The sequence below is a fragment of the Mesoplodon mirus genome, assembly GCF_964341445.2.
Source record: "Mesoplodon mirus genome assembly, chromosome: 11".
Taxonomy (NCBI): Eukaryota; Metazoa; Chordata; class Mammalia; order Artiodactyla; family Ziphiidae; genus Mesoplodon; species Mesoplodon mirus.
Window position 1 is genome coordinate 81,205,359 of NC_138987.1, and position 26,363 is coordinate 81,231,721.

At 38.5% G+C, this 26,363-nt stretch overlaps 1 protein-coding gene across 1 annotated transcript in view; it reads left to right on the forward strand.

Annotated features, from left to right (window-relative positions):
* ITPR2 (inositol 1,4,5-trisphosphate receptor type 2) overlaps positions 1-26,363 on the forward strand; it is a 540,309-nt gene that overhangs the window by 184,771 nt on the left and 329,175 nt on the right. Inside the window, exons 19-21 of the mRNA XM_082634919.1 lie at positions 630-881; positions 3,943-4,087; positions 5,653-5,803. Coding sequence (XP_082491045.1) covers positions 630-881; positions 3,943-4,087; positions 5,653-5,803 — 548 coding nt within the window. The remainder of the gene's footprint in view (positions 1-629; positions 882-3,942; positions 4,088-5,652; positions 5,804-26,363) is intronic.

Here is a 26,363-nt window from a genome sequence, read left to right on the forward strand (position 1 = left end):
TGGGAGCAAGAAACTAGCTGGCATTTTTGAGTCTAAGGCTTGGAAACCCAAGGCAGAAGCCCTTGGACAACTTTGGGCCCAAAGGACAGGAATCTGAGAAAGGCAGAGAATTCACTGTGTTCCCTGGTTTCTGTAGCTACAGCTACAAAGCCAAAGGCTACTTTCTGGATCTCGGAGGCTGATGAATCCAAGTGTACTGATGCCTTTGGATTGATCACATTTGGTTTGGGAACTGAGTGGGTCTACCCTTGGAGTGTAGATGCCAGAGCCTGGAGCTGAGTGAGCCTGGGAAAGGCAGAGAGACATGGTTTCATGTGAGCTGTTGTCCATAGCCTACAGGCTTAGTGTATTTGCAGACCCAGGAAACTGAGAACTGAGAGCCTAATGACACTCTCCACCAGATATATGTTGCTGGAACAAGTAAGAGAAGTTGCAACTGAATGGGCATAGAGGTGATTTCATCTGTGTGTTGTCATTTGATCACTTAACCTACTACCAGAGGAGTTTGACTCCAGTTATCACCTACACTGGGAAATATTGGAATCATAAAAGTAGATGATGATTGATACTAATATTTATGAACTTTATCCAGATAAGACAAATAATGTAATATGTTTAATATTTTTAAGGTACCAGCTAAATCTCTTTGCAAGGATGTGCTTGGATCGCCAGTATCTGGCCATAAACCAGATTTCTACGCAGCTCTCTGTTGATTTGATCCTGCGGTGTATGTCAGACGAGAGCCTGCCCTTTGACCTCCGAGCATCTTTTTGTCGCCTTATGCTGCACATGCATGTTGACCGGGATCCCCAGGAGTCTGTGGTGCCTGTTCGCTATGCGAGGCTCTGGACAGAAATCCCCACAAAGATCACGATTCATGAGTATGATTGGAAAAATTTCTTCTTTTAAAAAAATTTTTAAATTTTATTTATTTTTTTATACAGCAGGTTCTTATTAGTCATCAGTTTTATCCACATCAGTGTATATATGTCAATCCCAATTGCTCAATTCATCACACCACCATCCCCACCCCCCCGCGGTTTTACCCCCTTGGTGTCCATACGTTTGTTCTCTACATCTGCGTCTCAACTTCTGCCCTGCAAACCAGTTCGTGTGTACCATTTTTCTAGGTTCCACATAATGCGTTAATATACGATACTTGTTTTTCTCTTTCTGACTTACTTCACTCTGTATGACAGTCTCTAGATCCATCCACATCTCAACAAATAACCCAGTTTCTTTCCTTTTTATGGCTGAGTAATATTCCATTGTATATATGTACGACATCTTCTTTATCCATTTGTCTGTCGATGTGCATTTACATTGCTTCCATGACCTGGCTATTGTAAATAATGCTGCAATGAACATTGGGATGCATATGTCTTTTTGAATTATGGTTTTCTCTGGGTATATGCCCAGTAGTGGGATTGCTGGGTCCTATGGTAGTTCTATTTTTAGTTTTTTAAGGAACCTCCATACTGTTCTCCATAGTGGCTGTACCAATTCACATTCCCACCAACAGTGCAAGAGGGTTCCCTTTTCTCCACACCCTCTCCAGCATTTATTGTTTGTAGATTTTCTGATGGTGCCCATTCTAACTGGAGTGAGGTGATACCTCATTGTAGTTTTGATTTGCATTTCTCTAATAATTAGTGATGTTGAGCAGCTTTTCATGTGCTTCTTGGCCATCTGTATGTCTTCTTTGGAGAAATGTCTATTTAGGTCTTCTGCCCATTTTTGGATTGGGTTGTTTGTTTTTTTAATATTGAGCTGCATGAGCTGTTTATATATTTTGGAGATTAATCCTTTGTCTGTTGATTCATTTGCAAATATTCTCTCCCATTCTGAGGGTTCTCTTTTCATCTTGTTTATGGTTTCTTTGCTGTGCAAAAGCTTTGAAGTTTCAATAGGTCCCATTTGTTTATTTTTGTTTTTATTTCCATTACTCTAGGAGTTGGATCAAAAAAGATCTTGCTGTGATTTATGGCAAAGAGTGTTCTTCCTATGTTTTCCTCTAAGAGTTTTATAGTGCCCAGTCTTACATTTAGGTCTCTAATCCATTTTGAGTTTATTTTTGTGTATGGTGTTAGGGAGTGTTCTAATTTCATTCTTTTACATGTACCTGTCCAGTTTTCCCAGTACCACTTATTGAAGAGACTGTCTTTTCTCCATTGTATGTCCTTGCCTCCTTTGTCATAGATTAGTTGACCATAGGTGCGTGGGTTTATCTCTGGGCTTTCTATCTTGTTCCATTGATCTATGTTTCTGTTTTTGTGCCAGTACCATATTGTCTTGATTACTGTAGCTTTGTAATATAGTCTGAAGTCAGGGAGTCTGATTCCTCCAGCTCCATTTTTTTCCCCTCAAGACTGCTTTGGCTGTTTGGGGTCCTTTGTGTCTCCATACAAATTTTAAGATTTTTTGTTCTCGTTCCGTAAAAAATACCAGTGGTAGTTTGATAGGGATTGCATTGAATCTGTAGATTGCTTTGGGTAGTATAGTCATTTTCACAATATTGATTCTTCCAGTCCAAGAACATGGTATATATGTCTCCGTCTGTTGGTATCATCTTTAATTTCCTTCATCAGTGTCTTATAGTTTTCTGAATATAGTTCTTTTGTCTCCCTAGGTAGGTTTATTTCTAGGTATTTTATTCTTTTTGTTGCCATGGTAAATGGGAGTGTTTCCTTAATTTCTCTTTCAGATTTTTCATCATTAGTATATAGGAATGCAAGAGATTTCTGTGCGTTAATTTTGTGTCCTTCAACTTGACCAAATTCATTGATTAGCTCTAGTAGTTTTCTGGTGGCATCTTTAGGATTCTCTTTGTATATTATCATGTCATCTGCAAACAGTGACAGTCTTACTTCTTCTCTTCCACTTTGTATTCCTTTTGTTTCTTTTTCTTCTCTGATTCCCGTGGCTAGGACTTCCAAAACTATGTTGAATATTAGTGTTGAGAGTGGACATCCTTGTCTTGTTCCTGATCTTAGAGGAAATGCTTTCAGTTTTTCACCATGGAGAATGATGTTTGCTGTGGGTTTGTCATATATGGCCTTTATTATGTTGAGGTAGGTTCCCTCTCTGCCCACTTTCTGGACAATTTTTATCATAAATGGGTGTTGAATTTTCTGAAAAAGTTTTTCTGCATCTATTGAGGTGATCATATGGTTTTTATTCTTCAATTTGTTAATATAGTGTATCACATTGATTGATTTGCATATACTGAAGAATCCCTGCATCCGTGGGATAAATCCCACCTGATCGTGATGAGCTCAATGATTTTGATTATGTCTTCAATTTTTAAAAAATTTATTTTATTGAGGTATAGTTGATTTATAGTGTTGTGTTAATTTCTACTATATAGCAAAGTGATTTGGTTATACATATGTATACATTCTTTTTCTTCTTCTTTTCCATTATGATTTATCATAGAATATTGAGTGTGGTTCCTTGTGCTCTACAGTAGGACCTAGTTGTTTATCCATTTTATATATAATAGTTCGCATCTTCTAATCCCAAACTCCCAATCCATCCCTCCCCCAAATATCTTCAGTTTTGAAATGAAATATAATGAAAGGCATTTCTTTATTCAGACTTGTATTGTTAATCTTCCAAATGCAAACAAGATACTCTTTTTGGAAAATAAAATGACAACTCTTGATAATAGAAAAGTTATTCTGGAAACCAATAAACAGAAATCATGTTAATAAAAGGAGTAACAATTAATAAAAGGAGCAACAATGGTAGACTCTGATTTAAATGCTTTACATGTATTAACTCATTTCAAAATAACCCCATTTTACAGATGAGGGTACAAAGTCTAGAAAGTTTAATTAATTTACCCAAGCTTATAAGTCAAGAGGTCAAAAAATATATATTTTCCTATTTTAAGTGATTAGAATCAATTTAACTTCCTTTAAATTCTTTCTGTCTTCATAGATATGATTCTATAACAGACTCTTCCAGAAATGATATGAAAAGGAAATTTGCACTGACAATGGAATTTGTTGAAGAATACTTGAAAGAAGTTGTAAATCAGCCTTTTCCTTTTGGAGATAAAGAAAAAAACAAACTGACATTTGAGGTAATTGTTTAAAACAATTAATCCGTGAGGTTATTCAATTTACGCTGTCTGCAGTTAGATACATTGAACATCAAAGATTTTTTTCCCTCTAATATTTAGGATGTTTTAGTAATTAGGTAGTTAAATTCATGAACATATGATTCCCTCTGACACTGATTAAAAGATAGATTTGATGCTTTAATTATACCTGATATAGAATACTAAATATTTTATTTATAATTATCTGTTAGATACTCTGATTTTTTTAGTTTCATTTATTGTGTAAGCTTTACTGCATTTAATGAACAAAGACAGCTTTGCATATTTATAAAATGTTTGGGTACATTTTTTTCATCTCCATGAAGGTAATGTTTTTAGCCTTATTAAACTGAATTGAAATACCTCCAGTTATAATATCACTTTGGGGGTATAGGGACAAAACTAGAGAAAGGATGCCATTACATGATATCTGGGGTATTAGGTGCCTACTGGTATGTAACAGATTACCCCCATACTTAGCAGCCCAAAGCAACAAGCATGTATTATCTCACAGTTTCCGTGGGTCAGGAATCTGGGAGGGCTTATTGTTGGGTAGTTCTAGGTCAGGATCTCTCATGAGGTCAGGATCTCACAAGCTGTTGATTGTGGTTGCAGTTTCTGTGGGTCAGGCATCTGAGAGGGCTTATTAGTTGGATGGTTCTAGTCAGGGTCTCTCATGTGGTCAGGGTCTCACAAGCTGTTGATTGGGGTTGCAGTCATCTGGGGTTAGATGATCTGCTTCTAAGATCACTTGTGTGGTTGCTGGCGGCTATACTTCCTTGCTGGCTATTGTCTAGACACCTTATCTTCTTGCCGTGTGGGCCTTTCCATAGGCTGCCTCAGTGTCCTTACAGTATGGCACCTGGCTTTGCCCAGAACAACCATTAGAGAGAGGGAAAGAGAGAGCCCAAGATGGAAATTGCAATCTCCTATAACGTAATCTTAAAACTGTCATGTCATCACTTCTGCTGTATGCTATTGGAGACACTGACTAACCCTGGGGCAATGTGGAAGGAGACCCTACATTGGGCGCCATCTTGGAAGCTGGCTCTCACACCTAGTATGTCCTATAGTATCCAGGAGACCACACAGTGGCATAAGGAACATATATTTCTAGACAAATTTCTTAGATAATATTCATTTATTAAAGTAATTCATTAACGTAACTATTAAGTGGTATCCTACTGACGTAAGTTAATGTTTAAATAAGAGGTAAATCATTCTAATGTAAACCTCTTTTAACCACCCTGATACAACTAACATCTTGTCTTGTCCCTTCCTTTCTGGCTGTTGACAAGATACCTCATCTTCTTGTCACATAGGCCTTTGATAGGATTGATGAACTGGTCTTATTTGGATTTAATTCTAAACTTGACTAAATTGGAGTTCAGTGGTTGCTTTCACAGGTATTTCAATTCCTAGGTATTAAAGAATTAGAAAAGTTAGAAATACCTGCACTAACTTAGATAATAAAAAGTCAATGCTAATTTCCGTTCCTAATGTTATTCTTTTCTTTTTCACCTTCTCCCCGCCTTTTTAAAATTAAGGTGGTCCACTTGGCTCGGAATCTTATATACTTTGGATTTTATAGTTTCAGTGAATTATTAAGGCTAACAAGAACACTTCTGGCTATCCTCGATATCGTTCAGGCCCCCATGTCATCGTATTTTGAAAGATTAAGCAAATTTCAAGACGGAGGTAAGAACTTTGGAGAAAAGTTATAATCTTTTTGGTATTCCTTTGAGGTGAGATAGAAAACAAATCTATAGAGAAGTGGTTGTTAACATGTACCTGCTAATATATGTGTGCAAATGGAATGTCATCCTGTGATAGGACTGAGTGACCAGAGGCTAGATGTACAAACATTCTTCTCTGTTTTTAATGAAGAGCTTTAAAAGACAACTTCATAGGATCAATGAATTCCACCTTCAGCAGCTCATGTTAGGGTCAATCCACTAGTGAAGTATTATGCATTAAAAAATAAAAACATCTTAATACTTGTGATCATCCTGATGTGTGTCATGTGCTGGCTACGCTTCATAGCATGGCATAAAAAATGCAGAGAATGGGCACACTCAGGGTCACACCAGAGAAGCAGAGAGAGCAAGGCTAGCACAAGAGGCAGTACAGTAAAGTGGGCAAGAGAGCATGCACTTTTGAGTCAGAGTGCCTATGTTCAAATCCTGCCTTGACCATTTATTAACTTAGGCAAGGTACTTATCTTCTCAAAGAGTTTCTTTTCTTATCTGATATATGACGTTGAAAATAACAGTATCTTCCTCACAGTCTCCATGTGAGAATTAAGTGAATGTGTACAACATATTCAAAGCACTTATAACAGTGCCCATCTCATAACTCAATACAATTTTTTTCAGATGGTGATTGTCTTTAAGTTGGATGCTCTGAAAATACCGTGTGGTATAGAATTGTTTGCAGAATGTATATTGAAGAGTGCATTTAAGGTATACAGCTGTAAGGAAGTGGGGAAGGTAGGATTGGGCAGACAGAGAAGCTGAACCAGGTGAGGTTACAATTGAGGTCATTGCTGATCCTACAGGGATCTCTGGAGCTGAGCTGGCCCTTCAAAGTGGTCACAAATTAAGGCAAAGGGCCTGAGCTTTATATCCTTGCATTAGCCAGCCTTGACTGCCAGCTTCATCACAGAGGGGGTGTGTAGCCTTGGATAAGGCAGTTCCCCTTGACAAGGGTCACTCTTAGTGCGAAGCACGGCTTTGAGAAGACAGCAGTCATCATGCCCAGCAACTGAGGAAATAGATGCCTCAGCTCTAAGAGGTGATGCGGGTGGAGCACAATGTATCCACTATAGTATCCACTACAGGATTAAGCAGTAAATCCAGAAATCTAACTTCGGACATAGGGAAGACATATCTGACTAGGAATGATAAACGAACAAGTAGCTGAAGTAATTAATTGTGATGCCTAAATCTCAATTCCTTCTACATCTGCCAAAAATCTGTACAGACCAATAAAAAGCAAATTATACCCCATAAATCCCTCACCTTCAGCAGAACTAGAAGACAGAGGACAGTCTGAACTTCAGTTATTATAAGTGGAAAAGCAACGTCAGTTTTTAGTGGCACTGTCTCACTGTTCCTACTGAGAGCCTCTGTGGACAGTTAGGGAGTTCTGGAAAAACCATGTGGAAGAGACAGGAAGGGACTGTGCGAAAATCACCCTTAGAATTCCTTGGCAGTCCAGTGGCTAGGACTTCTTGCTTCCACTTCCGGGGGCCTAGGTTCAATCCCTGGTCAGGGAACTAAGATCCATCAAGCCGCATGGTGTGGCCAAAAAAAAAAAAAAAAAAAAGAAAAGAAAAGAAAAGAAAAAGAAAATCACTCTTAGAAAAAGAAAGTCTGTCTATCCTAAGGGTGAAAATATTGAAAGAGATTCCAGGTAGATAAGAGCACTGAGTAAGGAGGAAGGAACTTGAAAGTACACAGGTAGCAGTTGTGGAAAAGCAATGCTTCTAGGGATGAACAAGTTTGAAAGTAAGGAAGAGGCACCCTTTGGAGTCTTGTTGGTGAAGGCAAAAAGAAGCAAGGTGGGGAAGTCTAGAATACCAGATAAAAGAAACTAACACAGTATTGTGAAGCAATTATACTCCAATAATGATCTATTAAAAAAAAAACTGAAGAAAATATAACTTCCTCCACTGCCCCTGAACAAAAGCCAGACTTTAAAGAAACTGCACTTCATGACTCAGACAGAAGAGGGTGCTCCAGAACTGAAGATCTTGTAAACCAGCGAGCATGTTGTCACCTTGCCCATGAAATGCAGAAATGTAATCAATCTTCATCTCTATGAAAGGACTGTAAGATCAAAACAGAATGCAGAATCAAAACATTTCAGTTGATGGAAATTTCTCTCTGAACAGCAACCATGAAAGAGAAGAAAATTGTAACATGATACTCTAAACTGAATTAAATATCTTCAAACATGAACATATGAAATACACCTTGAATTATAAATCCAAGAACTAAGGTTAGAAATGGACCAACACAAACCAGTTGGAAATGAAATGAAAGTTGATTGGACTCAGAAAAGAAAAAGGCTTTATTATTATTATTTTTAGAAATAACAGACCGAATTACAAGATATCAAAGGAAGAATACATTTGAATGAAAGTATAGTAAGCACCATTGAAGAAAGGCAGGAGAACAGTGATGAGAATGTTAAGGATTTAAAGAAACAAGTAAAAATGGTCAGTGAGAAAGTGGTTGAAATGGAAGAAAGGCAAAGAAGAGCCATCATATGAATAATTGGAGTCCCTGAAAAAGAAAAACCAATGGAACAGACCTGAGGTTTAAAATTCCAATCCAAGAAAACATTCTGTAACTAAAAGATAACCTGAATTCTACATGGTGAAGTTATGTAGGATGGTAATCTCCAAGACTTAAGACATAGAAAAATGAAACTATTATATATAGTATATATTCGGACAGAGTGGTGAGGGGGACAGGGAGGCACTATGAAAGCAAATGGAGAAAAAAGGAAAGGAAAGATGCTTCCTGGTATGATGCTTTTTACAATACCCAGTTTACTTTACACCAGACCATTCTTTAAAAAGTTAGAAATTGATTTTGACTTTTGTTCTCAGTGCTTATAGTCTGCTTTCAGAGTTATACCCTACAGAGTATTTTATTCCTCTGAAAATTTGCTGATATCTTGTACGTACTCTCCACTGTCCTGTGCGTGTCTGCCCTCTAAGACACGTTTTCTACTCTTTTCAATATTTTATAAGTCTCATATTTTCTCATGAACTCCATTCACCTCTGGATACCTTAGTCATTCTTTCAACTCTCTGAGAACAATTAATTTTTCAATAAGAATTTATTGAGCAACTATTGCATGCCAGACATTATTCTAGACACCAGAAAAAAAAATAATGAACAAGGTAGAGTCCTTAAGCCTAGGGCGGACAGACAATAAATAGGCATAATCCCTCACCTCTCCCTATTGGGGGAGGCAGTCAGATAATAAACAAATGAATATACACTGTTACATTGGATAATACTATGGACAAAAATCAAGTAGGACAATATGGCATGATGGAGAAGGCAGGGGCAGTTATTTTTAGCTAGAGTAGATTTTTTTTTCAATTGAAGTATAGTTGATTTACAATGTTGTGTTAGTTTCAGGTGTACAGCAAAGTGTTTCCATTATACATACAAATATATCTATTTTTTTTTCAGATTCTTTTCCCTTATAGGTTATTGTGAAATATTGAGTATAGTTCCTTGTGGTGTATAGTAGGACCTTGTTGGTTATCTGTTTTATATATAGTAATGTGTATATGTCAATCCTAATCTTCCAATTTATCCCTTCTCCCCTTACTCCCTGGTAACCATAAGTTTATTTTCTACATCTGTAACTATTTCTGTTTGTATATAAGTTCATTTGTATCATTTTTTAAGATTCCACATATAAGTGATATCATATGATATTTGCCTTTGCCTGACTTACTTCACTTAGTATGATAATTTCTAGGTCCATCCATGTTGCTGCAAATGGCAATATTACATTCTTTTTTATGTCTGAGTAATATTCCCTTGTATATATGTACCATATCTTCTTTATCCAGTCATCTGTTGCTGGACATTTGGGTTGCTTCCATATCTGGCTATTGTAAATAGTGCTGCTATGAACATTGGGGTGCATGTATCTTTTCGAATTATGGTTTTCTCTGGATATGTGCCCAAGGGTGGGATTGCAGGATCATATGGTTGCTCTATTTTTAGTTTTTTAAGGAACCTCCATACTGTTCTCCATAGTGGCTGATTCAATTTACATTCTCACCAACAGTGCAGCAGGGTTCCCTTTTCTCCACACCCTCTCCAGCGTTTATTATATGTAGACTTTATGATGATGGCCATTCTGACTGGTGTGAGGTGATACCTCACTGTACTTTTGGTTTGCATTTCTAGGTAGTTTTTGTTTGCATTGAACAACCTCTCTGTTGTCCGAGCCCAGACCTATATGCATCAAGGAAGACTGCCCTGAGGCAGAGATAGCTTGCTATGTGTGAGGAGCAGCAGGAAGGCCATTTTGGCTGAGGCACAGCGAGGGAAGGGAGAATACAGGAGAAAAGGCTGGAGAAGCTCAGACTATAGAGATTTGTAGACCCTTGAATTTGAATTGTGCTCTAAGTTTGATGGGCAACTTCAGAGGGTTTTGAGAAGGGATCAATATGATTTGATAACTTTGGCTGCTGAGTGGACAGTAGTGAACATGTATGTGGACATAAATGTTAGAAAGACCATATCAAGGAGGCTACGGCAGGATTGGAAGATGGTGCTGGACTAGAATAGAAGTGGTAGAAGTGGATGAATTTGGAATGGTACTGTCCTGACTCATAGGACTTGGATGTGAAATGGGAAAGAAAGAAGAGAGTCAAAGATTATTCCTGGGTATTGAAAGCAGTTGGATGAATGTGGTACTATTTATTGAGGTGAGAAAGACTAGTGGATAAGTGGGGTTGTAGGGACAGTCAGGATTTCTGTTTGGGCACATCAGGTGTGAAATGACTGTTAGGCATCCAGTTGGGGATGTTATGGTGACAGTTGGATATGTGGATGAACTTAGGGTATTGTCAGGGTAGAAATATGAATGTGAGAATTGGTGCATAGGAGACATGAATATGATCACTTAAGGAGTGATTGTTGATTGGGAAGAAATGACGTCTAAAGACTGAATCCTGGGGGCTTCCCTGGTGACACAGTGGTTGAGAGTCCACCTGCCAATGCAGGGGACACGGGTTCGTGCCCGGTCCGGGAAGATCCCACATGCCACGGAGCGGCTGGGCCTGTGAGCCATGGCCGCTGAGCCTGCGCGTCCGGAGCCTGTGCTCTGCACCGGGAGAGGCCACAACAGTGAGAGGCCCGCGTACTGCAAAAATAAATAAATGAACGAATGAAGGAATGAATGAAAGAAAGAAAGAAAGAAAGAATCCTAGATGCACCAACATTGAACACCCTGCAAAAGAGACTGGGACAGAGAACCAGTGAGTAAAGAGGAAAACCAGGAGAATACGTTGTCTTGGAGGCCAAATGAAAAGTAATTGTAATTGTTTGTTGGCTTATATATTTCCTAGATAGCTGCTGTTTATTGAGTACTGTATGTGCTGAGTGGTTTTCCATGGACTACTTTCCATGTAGAGTGACTTGTGCTTAACCATGACACACAGTGTTACTCCATTAATTAAATATAAAACACCATAATTTTATTCCAGTATAAAAGGTGATTCATGATAGTTTTTATCAGCCCATTATAATTCTCTAAGAAACTTCTTGGTGAGTTGTAAGAAATACCTGTATGTGTCCTGTATGAACCGAGGCTCGGAGGTCTCTTCCTTTTGAGACTCGACTCGTGTGGTGTGTAGAATGGTGTCTCTTTATTTGGGGAAATGCATTTTCCTAATCTGTGGAAAGGGTTTGTGGATTTTGCCTAGATTTTTGGAATTTGAAAGAATACGTTTAGTAGTAAATACCCTAGAAATCTGTTATTCTGGTTCTTGGTGCATTGAAATTAATTTGAATTTCAGGACTATAGTTTAAGATTCCTTCTCTTGATATTTGCAAATCAGAGGGTAAATTATTTCTTTTATACATTCCTATTATTGGATACATAATGTAAACTGTGAGAAAATATAGTTTGTTGTTAAGCACGATTTGATAACAGTGATGATTATACTACACAAGATACCTCTGAGAGAATTTGTTATAGTGAGCTTTCTTCATTTCTCTCAACTCTAATAGTCCTGCTCAAGGAATCATTTTTGCTTTTACTAGCACTATATGTTTATTTAATATCATTATCTTGCATACATATGGGAGGATAATGCTTTTATAGTAAAACACTCCTTAGATTTCTTTGGAGCATAACTATACTTGCAAGACAAAAAAAAAAAAAGTACTATACTTTTTTTCAACGTTGCCTTGAGGTACATTTGAAAAAGTGAATATGTGGCTTTATTTACAGTATATAAAATAGAAAAGAAAGAATGTACCTCACAGGGATACATTGTTTGCTCATAAATATTGCCAATATGCGAATGTAATGGAATTGTGCCTGGATTCCACACTGTTTTGTAAAAAGTATCAATATAGAAAACCATAATCAGGGAGATTAATTAATTTGCCTAAGATTCATTAGTAAGTTAGTAGCATTGCTAAGAATTAAAGTGCAGGGAATTAGTCTTCCTATCTTTTGCACCACTCAATTATTTATTAGTCTGATGAACTAATATTTTAGAAAAATTGTTACTGAGGTTAGAATTTTGGTCCGTAATTTTTTTTTAAGTTAACACTTCTGTAGGGGCTCAGTCTTATAGGTATTCTTTAAGGTAAGTAAACAAAATACAGAGTTGAAAATAAATTTTTAAAATAAAAAATAGTAAAATTGGGACAAAGCAACATCATGTGCCTCTAGATGTGACATGCTGAGAAGGACACAACATTGCCTATTTAGTATTCCTGACAAAAATTCATAATCTCCATCTAATCATGAAGAAATATCAGACAGGTACGAATTGAGGGGGGTATTTTATAGAACAACTGGCTTGAACGTTTTGAAAATGTCAGTGTTATGAAAGATAAAGTTTGAGAAACTGTTTCAGAATAAAGGAGATTAAATAAAGAGACATGACAACTACATATAATATGTGGTTTTGGATCAGGAAAATTATTATCTACAGAAGACATTATTGGCACAATTGGTAAAATTTGAATATGGATTGTACATTAGGTTGTAGTGTTGTATCTGATTTCCTGAATTTTATAATTGTACTGTACTGTAGTTATGTAAGAGAATGTACTTGTTTTTAGCAAATACGTGCTGAAGAATTGAGAGTTTAAAAGGTCATGATGTTTGGAACTAACTCTCAAAGAGTGCAGGAAAGGTGTGTGTGTGTGTGTGCGTGCGTGTGTGTGTGTGTGTGTGTACAGAGAGAGAGAAGATGTAAATGTGGCAGAATTTGTGAATCTGATAAATATGGGCAGAGGGTGTTATGGATGTTCTTTGTACTATTCTTGTAACTCTATCCATAAATTCGAAAGTATTTCAAAACAGAAAAATTAATGACTTAAATAATTAGCCAAGTAGGAAAATGATTTATTATATGTAAGATGACATTTCAAACTTACAGCATTATCTTGCAACTCTTCTAGGAGATGTGTTATTATAGCTGAGTTCTATTAAGCTATAAATTCCTAAAAAAGCCCTATTAGACTCTATAAATTCTTAGCAAAAGAAGCAAGAGAGAACACATTTCTGGAATTTCCAAATGTGGAGACAGGATTGTCAGGCCTGGGAAAAATTCCTGTGGTACAGGGTGAGACTGAGGCTGATGCCAGAGAGGAAATCCCAGATTACGGGAAGTACCTGGAGAAAAAAGAATTGTTATTCTAAAGGACAAGTCAGGGAGCTGTAGCAATATTGCCACAGTATAATACCCGGTGTAGCACTATCTTGGCTCTTGTATATTAAAAGTGTTTGATGATATTTTCTTATTTTTAGTGAAACTTTATTCTTATTGGCAGTCATTTGCAAAACACAATTTTTTAAAAGTAGGAGGTAATTTTATAAGCACTGTTGCTAGACAGGCCAGCTCTTTCAAGTAAATGATAACAGCTTTCTTTTCTCATACTGTGTCTGGAAAATTCTGTGCAATAGAACTATGTCTTTTTTTATCCTTTTGATCGACTTACCACTTAAGAATTCTGCTCCAGCACAGTTGGGGTTGGACATTCAGAGAAATGTGTCTGGTCATTGTTTGGCAGGTCAGACCCAGGGGAGCAGAAGAAGAGAGAGGTGTGTGGAGAAGGTGAAGGCGTACGGTTCCCGGAGTTCAACTCCATGAAGGCCTCAGTGGCGCCTGTCTTAAATAGGGTGTGCACACAGCATTCATATGTTTTTCTGGGAAATCCTGTAGGCTTAGATGCCAGTGATTCGTGTTTGAGGCAATGGGGATGGCTGCCTTGGAAAGTGGCAATTACAGGAGTTTTCCTCTTCTGGGTCCTTGGTTACACTGCAGCCCTTTGCATCACTGGGAGTTGTCCTCATCCTAGAGCTGGTTGGGAGTCTGAGTCTAGCTCCCAGTCTGTGTCTGTTCACCGTCACGGTGGCTTTTTAGTCAGCAGAAATTGATAGGTTCAGAAGCAGCTTCTCATTTTCGTGCCCTAGAGGTGGTCCATTCAGAAAATTATCCAGGCATACTCACATGGAGACAAAAGGAGCTGGCACTGCCCTGGCCTTTACTGTAGTGAGGCAGAAGATTCTCGTCTTCAGAACTATCAACTGTCAACTTTTCATTCACTATGTACTCACTTAAGAAAAGAAATATTGTTTTCAAACAAATGTATTCACTCCCAGCAGGCTATGTTGTTCAGTCAGTGTGCTTTGCCTAATACCTATCATTTACTCTCAGTGATTTAGAATTCACAGGCATCATTCAGTGTAATTGATCTTTTGGGTCGAAGGATTGTGTCAAGCAGTGCTCTTCTTTGTCATGTTTAGAAGTTAAAAGCAAATGCCATATACAGGCTGATAAACTGGATATTTTCAATATATTTGTGAAAGTACATTTCATTTAAAAAATTATGCATCTCTCTTTATTCTTGCTGAAGGATACACAATCCAAGGATTGATACTACTACAGGCATACCTGCTTTTATTGCACTTAGCTTTATTGCATTTCACAGATACTGCATTTTTTACAAATGGAAGGTTTGCATCACCCCTGAGTCCAGCAAGTCTGCTGGAGCCATTTTCCCAACAGCATTTGTTCACTTTGTGTCTCTGTGTCACATTTTGGTAATTCTCAGAATATTTCAAACTTTTTCATTATTAATATGTTTGTCATGATGATATGTGATCTTTGATGTTGCTCTTGTAATTGTTTTTGGCCACCACTAGCCATGGCCACATAAGCTGGCCAACTTAATCAATAAATGTTGTGTGTGTTCTGACTGCTCCACCAACCTGCCGTTCCCCGTCTCTCCTTCTCTCCTTGGGCACCCCTCTGTGTGTTCAAGTGAAAGGAAGAGTTGCACGTCTCTCACTTTATATCAAAAGCTAGAAATGATTAATCTTAGTGAGGAAGGCATGTTGAAAGCCAAAGATACACTAAAAGCTAGGCCTCTTGCACCAGTTAACCAAGCAGTGAATGCAAAAGGAAGGTTCTTGAAGGAAGTTAAAAGTGCTACTCCAGTGAACATATGAATGGTAAGAAATGGAAACAGCCTTATTGCTGATATGGAGAAAATTGTAGTGATCTGGATAGAAGATCAAAGCAGCCACAACATTTCTTTAAGCCAAAGCCTAATCCAGAGCAAAACCCTAAATGTCTTCAATTTTCTGAAGGCTGAGAGAGGTGAGGAAACCGCAGGAGAAAAGTTTGAAGCTAGCAGAGGTCGGTTCATGGGGTTTAAGGGAAGAAACCATGTCCATAACATCAAAGTGAAAGGTTAAGCAGCAAGTGCTAAGGTAGAAGCTGCAGCAAATTATCCAGAAGACCTAGCTCAGATAATTCATGAAGGTGGCTACACTAAACAACAGATTTTCAGTGTAGACAAAGCAGCCTTCTATTTGAAGAAGATGCCATCTAGGACTTTCATAGCTAGAGAGGAGAAGTCAATGCCTGTCTTCAAAGCTTCAAAGGACAGGCTAACTCTTGTTGCGGGCTAAAGCAGCTGGTGACTTTGAGTTGAAGCCAGTGCTCATTTACCCTTCTGAAAATCCTAGGGCCCTTCAGAATTATGCTAACTCTACTTTGCCTGTGCTCTATAAGCACAACAACAAATCCTGGATGACAGCACATCTGCTTACAACATGGTTTACTGAATATTTTAAGCCCACTGTTGAAACCTACTGCTCAGACAAAAAGATTTCTTCCAAAATATTACTGCTCATTGACAGTGCACCTGGTCACGCAAGAGCTCTGATGGAGACATACAACCAGATTAATGTTGTTTCCCTGCCTGCTAACACAGCATCCATTCTGCAGCCCATGGATCAGGGAATAATTTTGACTTTCAAGTCTTATTATTTAAGAAATACATTTTATAAGACTATAGCTGCCTTAGGTAGTGATTCTTCTGATGGACCTGGGCAGAGTAAATAGAAAACCTTCTGGAAAGACTTCTCATTCTAGATGCCATTAAGAACATTTGTGATTCATGAGAAGAGGTCAAAATATCATCATTAACAGGAGTTTGGAAGAAGTTGATTCCAGCCCTCAGGGATGACTTTGAGGGGGTCAAAACTTCAGTGGAGGAAGTAACTGCAGATGTGGTATAAGTAGCAAGAGAACTGGAATTAGAAGTGGAGCCTGAAGATGTCACTGAATTGCTATAATCTCAAGTTAAAACTTGAACAATTGAGGAGTTGTTTCTTATGAGAGAAGAAAGTGGTTTCTTAAGATGGAATCTGCTCCTGGTGAAGATGCTGTGAAGATTGTTGGGATGACAACAAAGGATTTAGAATATTATATAAACTGAGTTGGCAAAGCAGTGGCAGGGTTTGAGAGGATTGACTCCACATTTGAAAGAAGTCCTACTGTGGTTAAATACTGTCAAACAGCTACAGAGAAATTGTTCATGAAAAGAAGATCGATGCAGCAGACTTCATTGTTGTCTTGTTTTGAGAAACTGCCATGGCCACCTGAACTGCCACCAAGCCCCACCCTGATCAGTCAGCAGCCATCAACACTGAGGCAAGAGCCTCCACCAGCCAACAGATCATAATTCAGTGAGGTCTCAGATGATGGTTAGCATTTTTTTATGATTAAGGTAATTTCATTTATTCATTTATTCTTACATTTATGAATTTATTAAATGACATGTTATTGTGAATACACTCTGAAAAGACTCAACTATTACTAGGACAGGCATGTCATGCAATGTTTGAACATGGGTAGACACTGACCTTCTTTGACGTTAAAAGAAAATAAACTATACGTTAAAAGAAATTAAACTATCCAGATGGTTAGCAATTTTTAGCATTAAAATATTTTTTAAGGTGTGTACTTTTTTTTTTACACATAATGCTGTTGTACACTTAATAGACTAAACCATGGTGTAAACATAACTTTTATATGCATTGGGAAACCCAAAAACCTTCATGAGACTCATTTTTATTGCGATATATGATTTGCCATGGTGGTCTGGAACTGAACCTGCAGTATTTCTGAGGTATGCCTATACTAATGTGATTAATTAAGACCACTTATTACAGGTGCGTGAGTGTATTTTGTTCTACTAGAGAGTCATTTAAATGGTTGGGACAAATGTGAATCGTACTTATACATTCTCCTAAGAGCAACATAACGTGTTAACTTGGAAAGGTGAGAGTATCCTCTCCATTTGAGCAGAGTATAGAACTTGACACAGTCTGGAAATGGTTTAAGTCGAATTTGTTATTTAGTTATCCTGTCAATATCCTTTCATTTATCTGTTTGTTGTTTGAATGGAACTGGGGTTCAAATTTAAACCTCCAAAATGGAGCAATAAAGTCTAACCACTGAGTAAGCCTTGGGCTCATTTGGGTGTCTAGGTCACCACTGTCATTTTTTCCTCACAATGGCCCCCCAACCCTTGAACTCACCACAGTTTGAAAAGACAATAGATCAGAAAACTGTCAAAAGATCAAATAAGAGCCGAATAGTTTCTTTTCATCTTCTACATTTTGCTTTTTCACAGCTCCAAGTTCTTGGGAGTTTCTGTAGTCAAACCCTGAAAGGTCAGCCTGTTCCCAGTTGGTAACCAGATAATCTCTTTTTTTGGCATATATGTTATAATATTGAAGAAGGGAAATCACCAAAAAAAAATCGATGGAAATTCCATTTACTTTTAGGATTTCCTTTCCTTTGAGGTTTCAGGGTGGGAGCTGAAGTGCATTTGGTCTTAGAGAATAAAATACAGGTAACCACAGCAGCCTGAAATTATCCTCCTGCCCTAAAAGGATTCCAGCTGCACTGGTGACTCACGTAGCCCTGTGGGCCCAACCCAGGGTAGGGAAGAGATAAGGAGGGAGGGTAGTAGAGGCACCTTGGATACACAAATGTCCAGTAGTACCCTTTGCCCCAGAAGATTGGAGGAGGAGAGTGAGGGCGTGCTAACTCCCCATCTAGTGGCAAAGAACCAGCTGCTTCTTCAATTTAACTTTTTTTTTTTTTTTTTTGCCTTGGCTGGGACTTCACATGATCCACCTTGAAATGCTTTTCCTGGCAGCATAGTTGCTTTTTAAAAGGAGAAGGGAAATTGAGATGGGAGGTGGAGCAGAAACATTTTTTAATAGTGTTATATGGGTGGGAAAGGAAGAAAATATTTGCAGCAAAAAGTCTGCCAGAAAATAGTTTCTTCCTTTATAAAATCAGGAGGTTAATCTAAATGTGATCTTTACAGTCTCTTTGAGTTCAAAACTGTGATTCTTTGAAGATTAGTATGTAATTCTCATTCGCTCACTCAATGGTATTCTTTTTAATGTGTGTTGCAAAAGATTCCTTTTAGCAAATATCCATGAAGCATGACTCCTGGTTAAGAGCTGTGATTGCTCTTTGTAAAGACACCAGCTACAATGCCTTGAAACCAGGAACCTTAGTTCACTTAAAATATCGAGTGTATCAAAAAAAGCAAGCAAGGGCTTCCCTGGTGGCGCAGTGGTTGAGAGTCCGCCTGCCGATGCATGGGACATCGTGCCCCGGTCTGGGAAGATCCCACATGCCGCGGAGTGGCTGGGCCCGTGAGCCATGGCCACTGAGCCTGCGCGTCCAGAGCCTGTGCTCCGCAGCAGGAGAGGCCACAACAGTGAGAGGCCCGCATACCGCAAAAAAAATAAAATAAAATAAAAAAAGGCAAGCAAGTAAGCAAGCAAGAAAGGCTTACCTGTGTGCAAGTTGGGACTCCGAGGACGTGTACATGTGGAGTTGGAGGATGAGAAAAAACAGAAATGAGGTTTAGTACAGTGACCATCACCGAACAGCAGGTAGCAAAGGTCCAGGCAGCTTCATTTTAAGGACTGTCTCTAATGCCCCTTCAGCTCCTGTCAATATTTCATCAGACTGAGCTCCTTCCAGGTCGGTATGAAGGACATAAGTTCACAGCACAGCTCACAGTGCTCAGAAGTGTCAGGCAGGTTGGCTTGCCGGAGGAAGATGCCACAGTGACCAGTCATCATTTGAGCATCTCTTTCCTGGACTTCTGGACTTAATTTTTCCCACCACCATTCTGCCCCTCGCGATGCTTCTTTTGGGTGGTCCTGCCTCGTCTCTGCTTCCAGCCTGTCCCTCGCCTTCAGGCAGATCTGTCTCATCCACTCTGGGTCTCGGTCCTCACACCTGCCTGCTCCCATCTGCTTCTTCTCCCTTCTGCCTACACCTTCTCCCCATTCACATCCTATGCTTCTAGTAAAGGGAGCTGGAGCCTCAAAGAGGCGGCCGGGACTCGTGTGCAATCCTATCCACAGTGATAGGTTTCTCTTGTCCTCTAGGTTGTGTGTGTGCCCTGTGTCAGATGAGTGTGTTGTTCTCATCATACCTTGAGATTCTTCTCCTGACAGCAACTGCCCAGGAGCTCTGGAGGTCCTTAGTGCAGGTTGTGTTCCCCAGGAAGCAGACTCTGAACAGAGATTAGCACGCCAGAGGCTTATTAGGGAGAGCTCTTAGCATCAACACTGGTGGAATGGAAGGGAAAAAAGCAGGCCTGGGCCAAGCAAGAAATTGGGTTGTGTTGTGGTCTTAGCGGGGAGCCTCTGGGGGGTCTGAAGGTGGGGTGTCCTTTCAGAGTTCTCTCTCATTGGAGTGAGGGGGCTGAGTTTTTATGCCCCCGTGGGCTGCCCTGGAATGGGGTGTGGTCTGGCTTGAGGCAGCCATTTTCAGACCAGCCAATCCCCAGAGGGCTCAGTTTTGAGGGCTGTCCCCCAAGTGGCGCTGCCAGCAGCTGAGGCAATAGTCCTTCATTCCTGAAAGGGAATCTGGGCAGGACCATCACAGCATCCACTACAGATATTTTCCAGAAAAGTACCAAGATTGGAAAAACTGGAGGTCAAGATGAAGATCTCATAGGAAAAACAGATTAGGAAGAAAACTAAAAATGATTCGGATCTTATAGAAGATAGAGATTAGGGAGACAAATAAAAACAAGATTAAGACATTTAAATGCACAACAAAGTTCTAGAGATGAAAAACATTTCTAGAGGCTACCTACTTCCAAATGCCCCAGAATCACTGGCATCAGAAATCTACTCCGGGCAGCAAGTGTTTTATGGAATCCTTTTCTTCGGATGTGAAGGAAGATTTCTGTGATATTCTGATCTTCTGAGTCTGGTTCTCTCACCAGCTTTGTGCTGTGCTGACTGCACCTCTAAGTCCTTTCTGGCTTAATGTATAATGTCTTTTACACTTTTGTTATATATTTTTTTCCCCCTTAAGCTTTTAGAAGTTTTAGAAAAAGTGCCTATAACTGTCAGGTTTTCTCTTAGTTATCAGTAGTGCCTGGGAGGACTTGTTTTCCCCCTCTGGGCTTAGTCTTCTCTCTCTATATCAAGAGATTCTCAAACACATGATCTACGCTAGATCATGTCCCTTTAAAAAATCAAATGAAGGTATAAAAATAGGCAGAGAATAACTATGTAATATGTCTATTATATAGTTAATAGTGAGTGTCCACCATTTGCTAGGCCACACATTTGACAGAGGATTACTTCAGAAGGGAATCTATTATTTATATTTAACGCCTAGCACACATCAAAATCTTGCATATTTTTATCTGTAATCCTTGTCATAATCCAGCAGGTAGGTATTATGGTCACATTGTGCCCAGGAAATGTGCTCTTACAGAGGGTAAATACTTGCCCTGAGACCATACAGCCTGTAGCTTGCTGAGCCAAATTTTGAATTCAGCTTTCTTTTTCTTTTTGTCTAGTTCTTCACAAAAACCAACAGCCCTGCCACGGATGTGCTTTCTGCTGTTACACTACTTTCTGTACAGATGACTTCTTCATCTGCAGGGACTCTGCTTTCTACTTTTTCCAAGTTTCCCAAGAAAGTTTAACACGAAACAGTGGGTGTTTATTAAAGAGTTTTGATTTAACTTGAGGTGATTTCACAAGTCAGATCCAAAAAAGAAAATTTAAGCCAAGAATCTCGCCTTCCTGAACCGTTGTTGGGATTGTCTCAGAAACAAAGTTTGAAATACAAGTCTTAAAACTGTTACCACTTAAATATCTTGAAGTTGGATGTTCCTTTTCACTCCCTGCTGGTCTCCCTGACTCTGTTTTTGGCTTTTTCTCCACATTCCCACATAAGGATCCTTTTGAATCACATACTCTACCTCTCACTAGTTCTCATCATCTCTTAGAGAGTAACAACCCAAGTTCCCTAAGTTGGTGCCCACAGGTCTTCATAATCTGCATTAGACATCTCTAGTTCTGTTTCTTGCTGTTTCCCCAGTAATACGAAACAATTTTATCCTCCAGGACACTTTGCTATGAGCTACTTCTGTATTTCATATATACTTTCATAACTTGCTTATCACTAGGATGAATGTATGTGCCATGCCTTATATAAACATGCATTTGAAGGACAAAAATATTTAGAGACCCTAATATTCCAAATATATGTTGGTGACTTTTTTTTGTTAGTGTTGAAATTTTTTATGTCTGTTTCTCCTAGTAGACTTATGAAAGGCTCCATGACTCTTAGAATTACTACCTAGAAAATTCAATAATAAAGATTCAAATTTATTGACTGAGAGAGCCAGAAGTGGGGAGAAAAGCTATGAAAATACATTCTGTTTCTGGTTCCATAGCTGACTTGTACCATGCCCAACATAACATGCATACTTGGCTTTCAAAAATATTTACTGAGTGACATACATTTGATGAATGTATGTAACCTACATGTTTTATATAAATATGTATTTGATAAGAATATTTTCTAGATCATGACATCTCAGATTTATAATTGTTTTTCTTTTATTACTTAAGAACTTTTAATTTGGCTTTCGAAACTTCCAATGAATGGGAGATAACATGACAAACGCCAGTTCATGTTAAAATACTTCCTGGTATATTGTTTCTACAATTTTAGTGATTGATGTTATACCTTTTCACGATCTCTGCACCATCTCTTTTATAATTGATGTATAGTTGATTTACAGTGTTTTGTTAGTTTCTGGTGTACAGCAAAGTAATTCAGTTATAAATGTGTGTGTATATATATATATATATATATACACATACACACACACACACACATATATGTAATATATTCTTTTTTCTATTCTTTTCCATTATGGTTTATTACAGGTAGATATTGAATATAATTAGTTCCTTGTTCTACACAGTAGGAACTTGTTGTTAATCTGCTTTATATATAATAGTTTGCATCTGCTAATCCCAAACTCCTAATTTATCCCTCCTCCCCCGACCCTGGCTTTCCCCTTTGGTAACCATAAATTTGTTTTCTATGTCTGTGAGTCTGTTTCAGTTTTGTAAATAAATGCATTTGTATCATATTTTAGATTCCACATGTAAGTGATATCATATGGTATTTGTCTTTCTCTTTCTGACTTACTTCACTTAGTACAATAATCTCTAGGTCCATCCACACTGATGCAAATGGCATTATTTCATTCTTTTTTTATGGCTGAGTAGTATTCTGTTGAATATATATATACCACATCTTTTTAATCCATTCATCTGTGAGCATTTAGGTTTGGTACACCATCTTAACAGAATAATATGGTTCAAATATTCCCTTGCTAACTGTGTACGTTCATAAATTTCAGGAGGGCTTAATGGGTATGATGCATGCATAATTTCCGTATTACACTAAGTCAGGAAGCAACTCTATAACTTCCTTCTAGTTCTCTCAGTCAGGGGTTGCTCACATAAATTTATGATACAAAAAAAATATTTTTGTTATTCTTTGTAATTAATTTAACTCAGTAGAGGCAGAAGACTCTGTAGGTTCATCTGTATTTCTCTGGGATGTGTTGGAAACAAAGGCATTGTCTGTAGTACTTTGGGTTTTGGTTTCCCAAAGGTATCAGCCACACAATGGATGAAGCACCTTCCACAGTTTAGTGTGGAGTTTATTCTTATTCTCTAAGCTATAAAGTGACTCTGAAACCTCTGGAGTTCTGTAGGAGTGGTGTAAATGATTCCTGGCAGCCAGGAAGAGCTACTGACATTACCAAATTGAGTTAATAGGACAGAATCAATACCTAGATGACCTCACAAATAATAAGAATGACTAAAGAAGACCAGGTTGTCCTCACCTTCTTTCTACTCAGTTATTTCCTCCAATTGTAAATACTGTTTGACCCTCAGAATCTAATGCCTCAAGGTGTTAATACACTGGGGTAGGTTCCTCAGTTCCCTCCATTTCTGGTCAAGAGCATCCACCAGTGACCTACAGTAAGGCACTTTATTGGAACCCAATCATAGATTTGTAGAACGTTAGCACGTAAAGGGGCTGTAGAAATCGTCTATATGAACTTCAGATCTTCATAGTACCTGTAGCAAATGGTCATCTAGGATCTCTTGGAACACCTGAGTGACCAAGATTTTACTGCTGCAAAAGGTAGGTCTTTCTTATTTACACCAGCTCCAAATATCGTCTCTTTTGTTAGGTTATCCTAAATATACCTCCCTCTCACTTCCAACAAGCAGCCCTACTTTTGTTCCCTGGAATCATGTGGAAATCTAGCCTCACTTTCACATATCAGTTCTTTCTATGTTTGCACATGGCCGGCATGTCACCTGAATATCTCCTCCTCTCTGTGTCATCACCAGCAGTTTCTTTAACAGTTCCCCTTATGTTTCTAATATTTTTGATCACTGGTTTGGCAAGAACAGTTATTTTCTCATTCATAACGAGAAACTTTACTTTTGTAATACAGTCTAGATGAAAATGGGTGTTTTTGGTAATGATGACGTAGTATTGATTTCTACTGAACTTGAATGAAACTAAAGTTCTAGTTTGTGCTCTGTTAACATCACATTTTCCCATCACGTACTTGAGTTGGTTTTATTCGGACCTAAATGGCAGGGCATTTTATATTTTGATTTTACTTTGTTGGATTTAACCCATTAGTTTTCTTTTGTTAATGCATTGATTGTTTTGTACATATTGAACCATCCTTGTGAACTTGGGATGAATCCCACTTGGTCGTGGCCTATGATCTTTTTTATGTATTGTTGGATTCGGTTTGCTAATATTTTGTTGAGAATTTTTGCATCTATATTCATCAAAGATATTGGCCTTTAATTTTCTTTTTTTGGTGGTGTCTTTGTCTGGTTTTGGTATCAGGGTGATGGTGGCTTCATAGAATATCTTTGGGAGTCTTCCCTCTTCTTCAATCTTTTGGAAGAATTTGACAAGGCTTAGTATAAGTTCTTCTTTGTATGTAGAATTCGCCTGTGAAGCCATCTGGTCCTAGACTTTTGTTTGTAGGGAGTTTTTTTTTTTTTTTTTTTAATTACAGATTCTATTTCACTTCTAGTGATCAGTCTGTTCAAATCATCTATTTCTTCTTGATTCAATTTTGATGGGCTGTATGTTTCTAGAAAATTGTCCATTTCTTCTAGGTTGTCAAATTTGTTGGCATATAATTAATTGTTCATAGTATTCTCTTATGGTTTTCTGTATTTCTGCAGTGTCAACTGAGATTTCTCCTTTTTCATTTCTTATTTTGTTTATTTGGGTCCTCTCTCTTTTCTTCTTGGTGAGCCTGGTCAGAGGTTGGTCAATTTTGTTTACCCTTTCAAAGAACCAGCTCTTGGTTTTATTGATTTTAATCCATTAGTTTTCAACCCGTCCATGTAGTTTTGGGATTTGATGGAGTCATTTTCTATATTAGTTATCCTTCATTGTCTCATGTTGTCTTTGCATTTGCAAAACATGCTCTTTCTGACTTCACCTGTCACTGACAAAACTACTTATGTGGGCGAGGCAACAGCAGAGCAGCAAGGAACTAGAGGCCCTTCTGTACTTCAACAGTGATTGATTTAATAGGACTCTTTGGCTATAAGCAGTTAACTAAAATCATATACCTATGAAACTGTACACTATTCAGTGTATATCTCTATGGTATGATAAATCAGAGGAGTGGTTGTTTTTGGTGGTGGTGGTGAAGGGGAACGTAGAGCTCAATAACTGAGAAAGGGCACAAAAGAGCTTTCTGGGGTAACGGAAATGTCTGAATATCTGGATACCATGTGGTTTATATGGGTCCTTCTTGTCCAAACTACTAAAACCTTTCATTTAAGATCTGCATATTGCACTGTATTTAATTTACATCTCAATTATAAAAATAGTATGTAAGTCCACTTATTGCTTGCATTACCAGCTGTTAAGAATTAAAGATCAGTTTGGCAAATTAAAATGAAATCTTGAGGTTTGGAATACTGAAATGACTTTGTCAGTATTTGACAGTGATGAAATCCAAAATAAAATGTAGAACTCAACCAGTGTTTTGTATGAATTGCTTTTTCAATTAATCCTTTGAATAACACTTCTTTAGGGTGTGGGATGGGAAATAATTTTCCTCTAAGCAGTCTACTTGATATTCAGAAAAAGATGGCTAATAACATTACTATACTTTAGTAACATGTTTCTTTTTTTCTTTGTTCTGTTTCTTTTTTTTTTATAAATGTATTTATTTTATTTTTATTTATTTATTTATTTATTTATTTATTTTTCTTTTTGCGGTATGCGGGCCTCTCACTGTTGTGGCCTCTCCCGTTGCGGAGCACAGGCTCCGGATGCGCAGGCCCAGCGGCCATGGCTCACGGGCCCAGCCGCTCCGCGGCATGTGGGATCCTCCCAGACCGGGGCACGAACCCGTATCCCCTGCATCGGCAGGCGGACTCTCAACCACTGCGCCACCAGGGAGGCCCTATTTTTATTTATTTTTGGCTGCATTGTGTCTTTGCTGTTGTGCGCAGGCTTTCCCTAGTTGCGGTGAACGGGGGCTACTCTTCGTTGCGGTGCACGGGCTTCTCATCACAGTGGCTTCTCTTTGTTGTGGAGCATGGGCTCTAGGCACACGGGTTTCAGTAGTTGTGGCTTGTGGGCTCTAGAGTGCAGACTTAGTAGTTGTGGCACGTGGGCTTAGTTGCTCCGTGGCATGTGGGATCTTCCCAGACCAGGGCTCGAACCTGTGTCCCCTGCATTGGCAGGCAGATTCTTAACCACTGCACCACCAGGGAAGCCCTGTTCTGTCTCTAAGATCTTGGA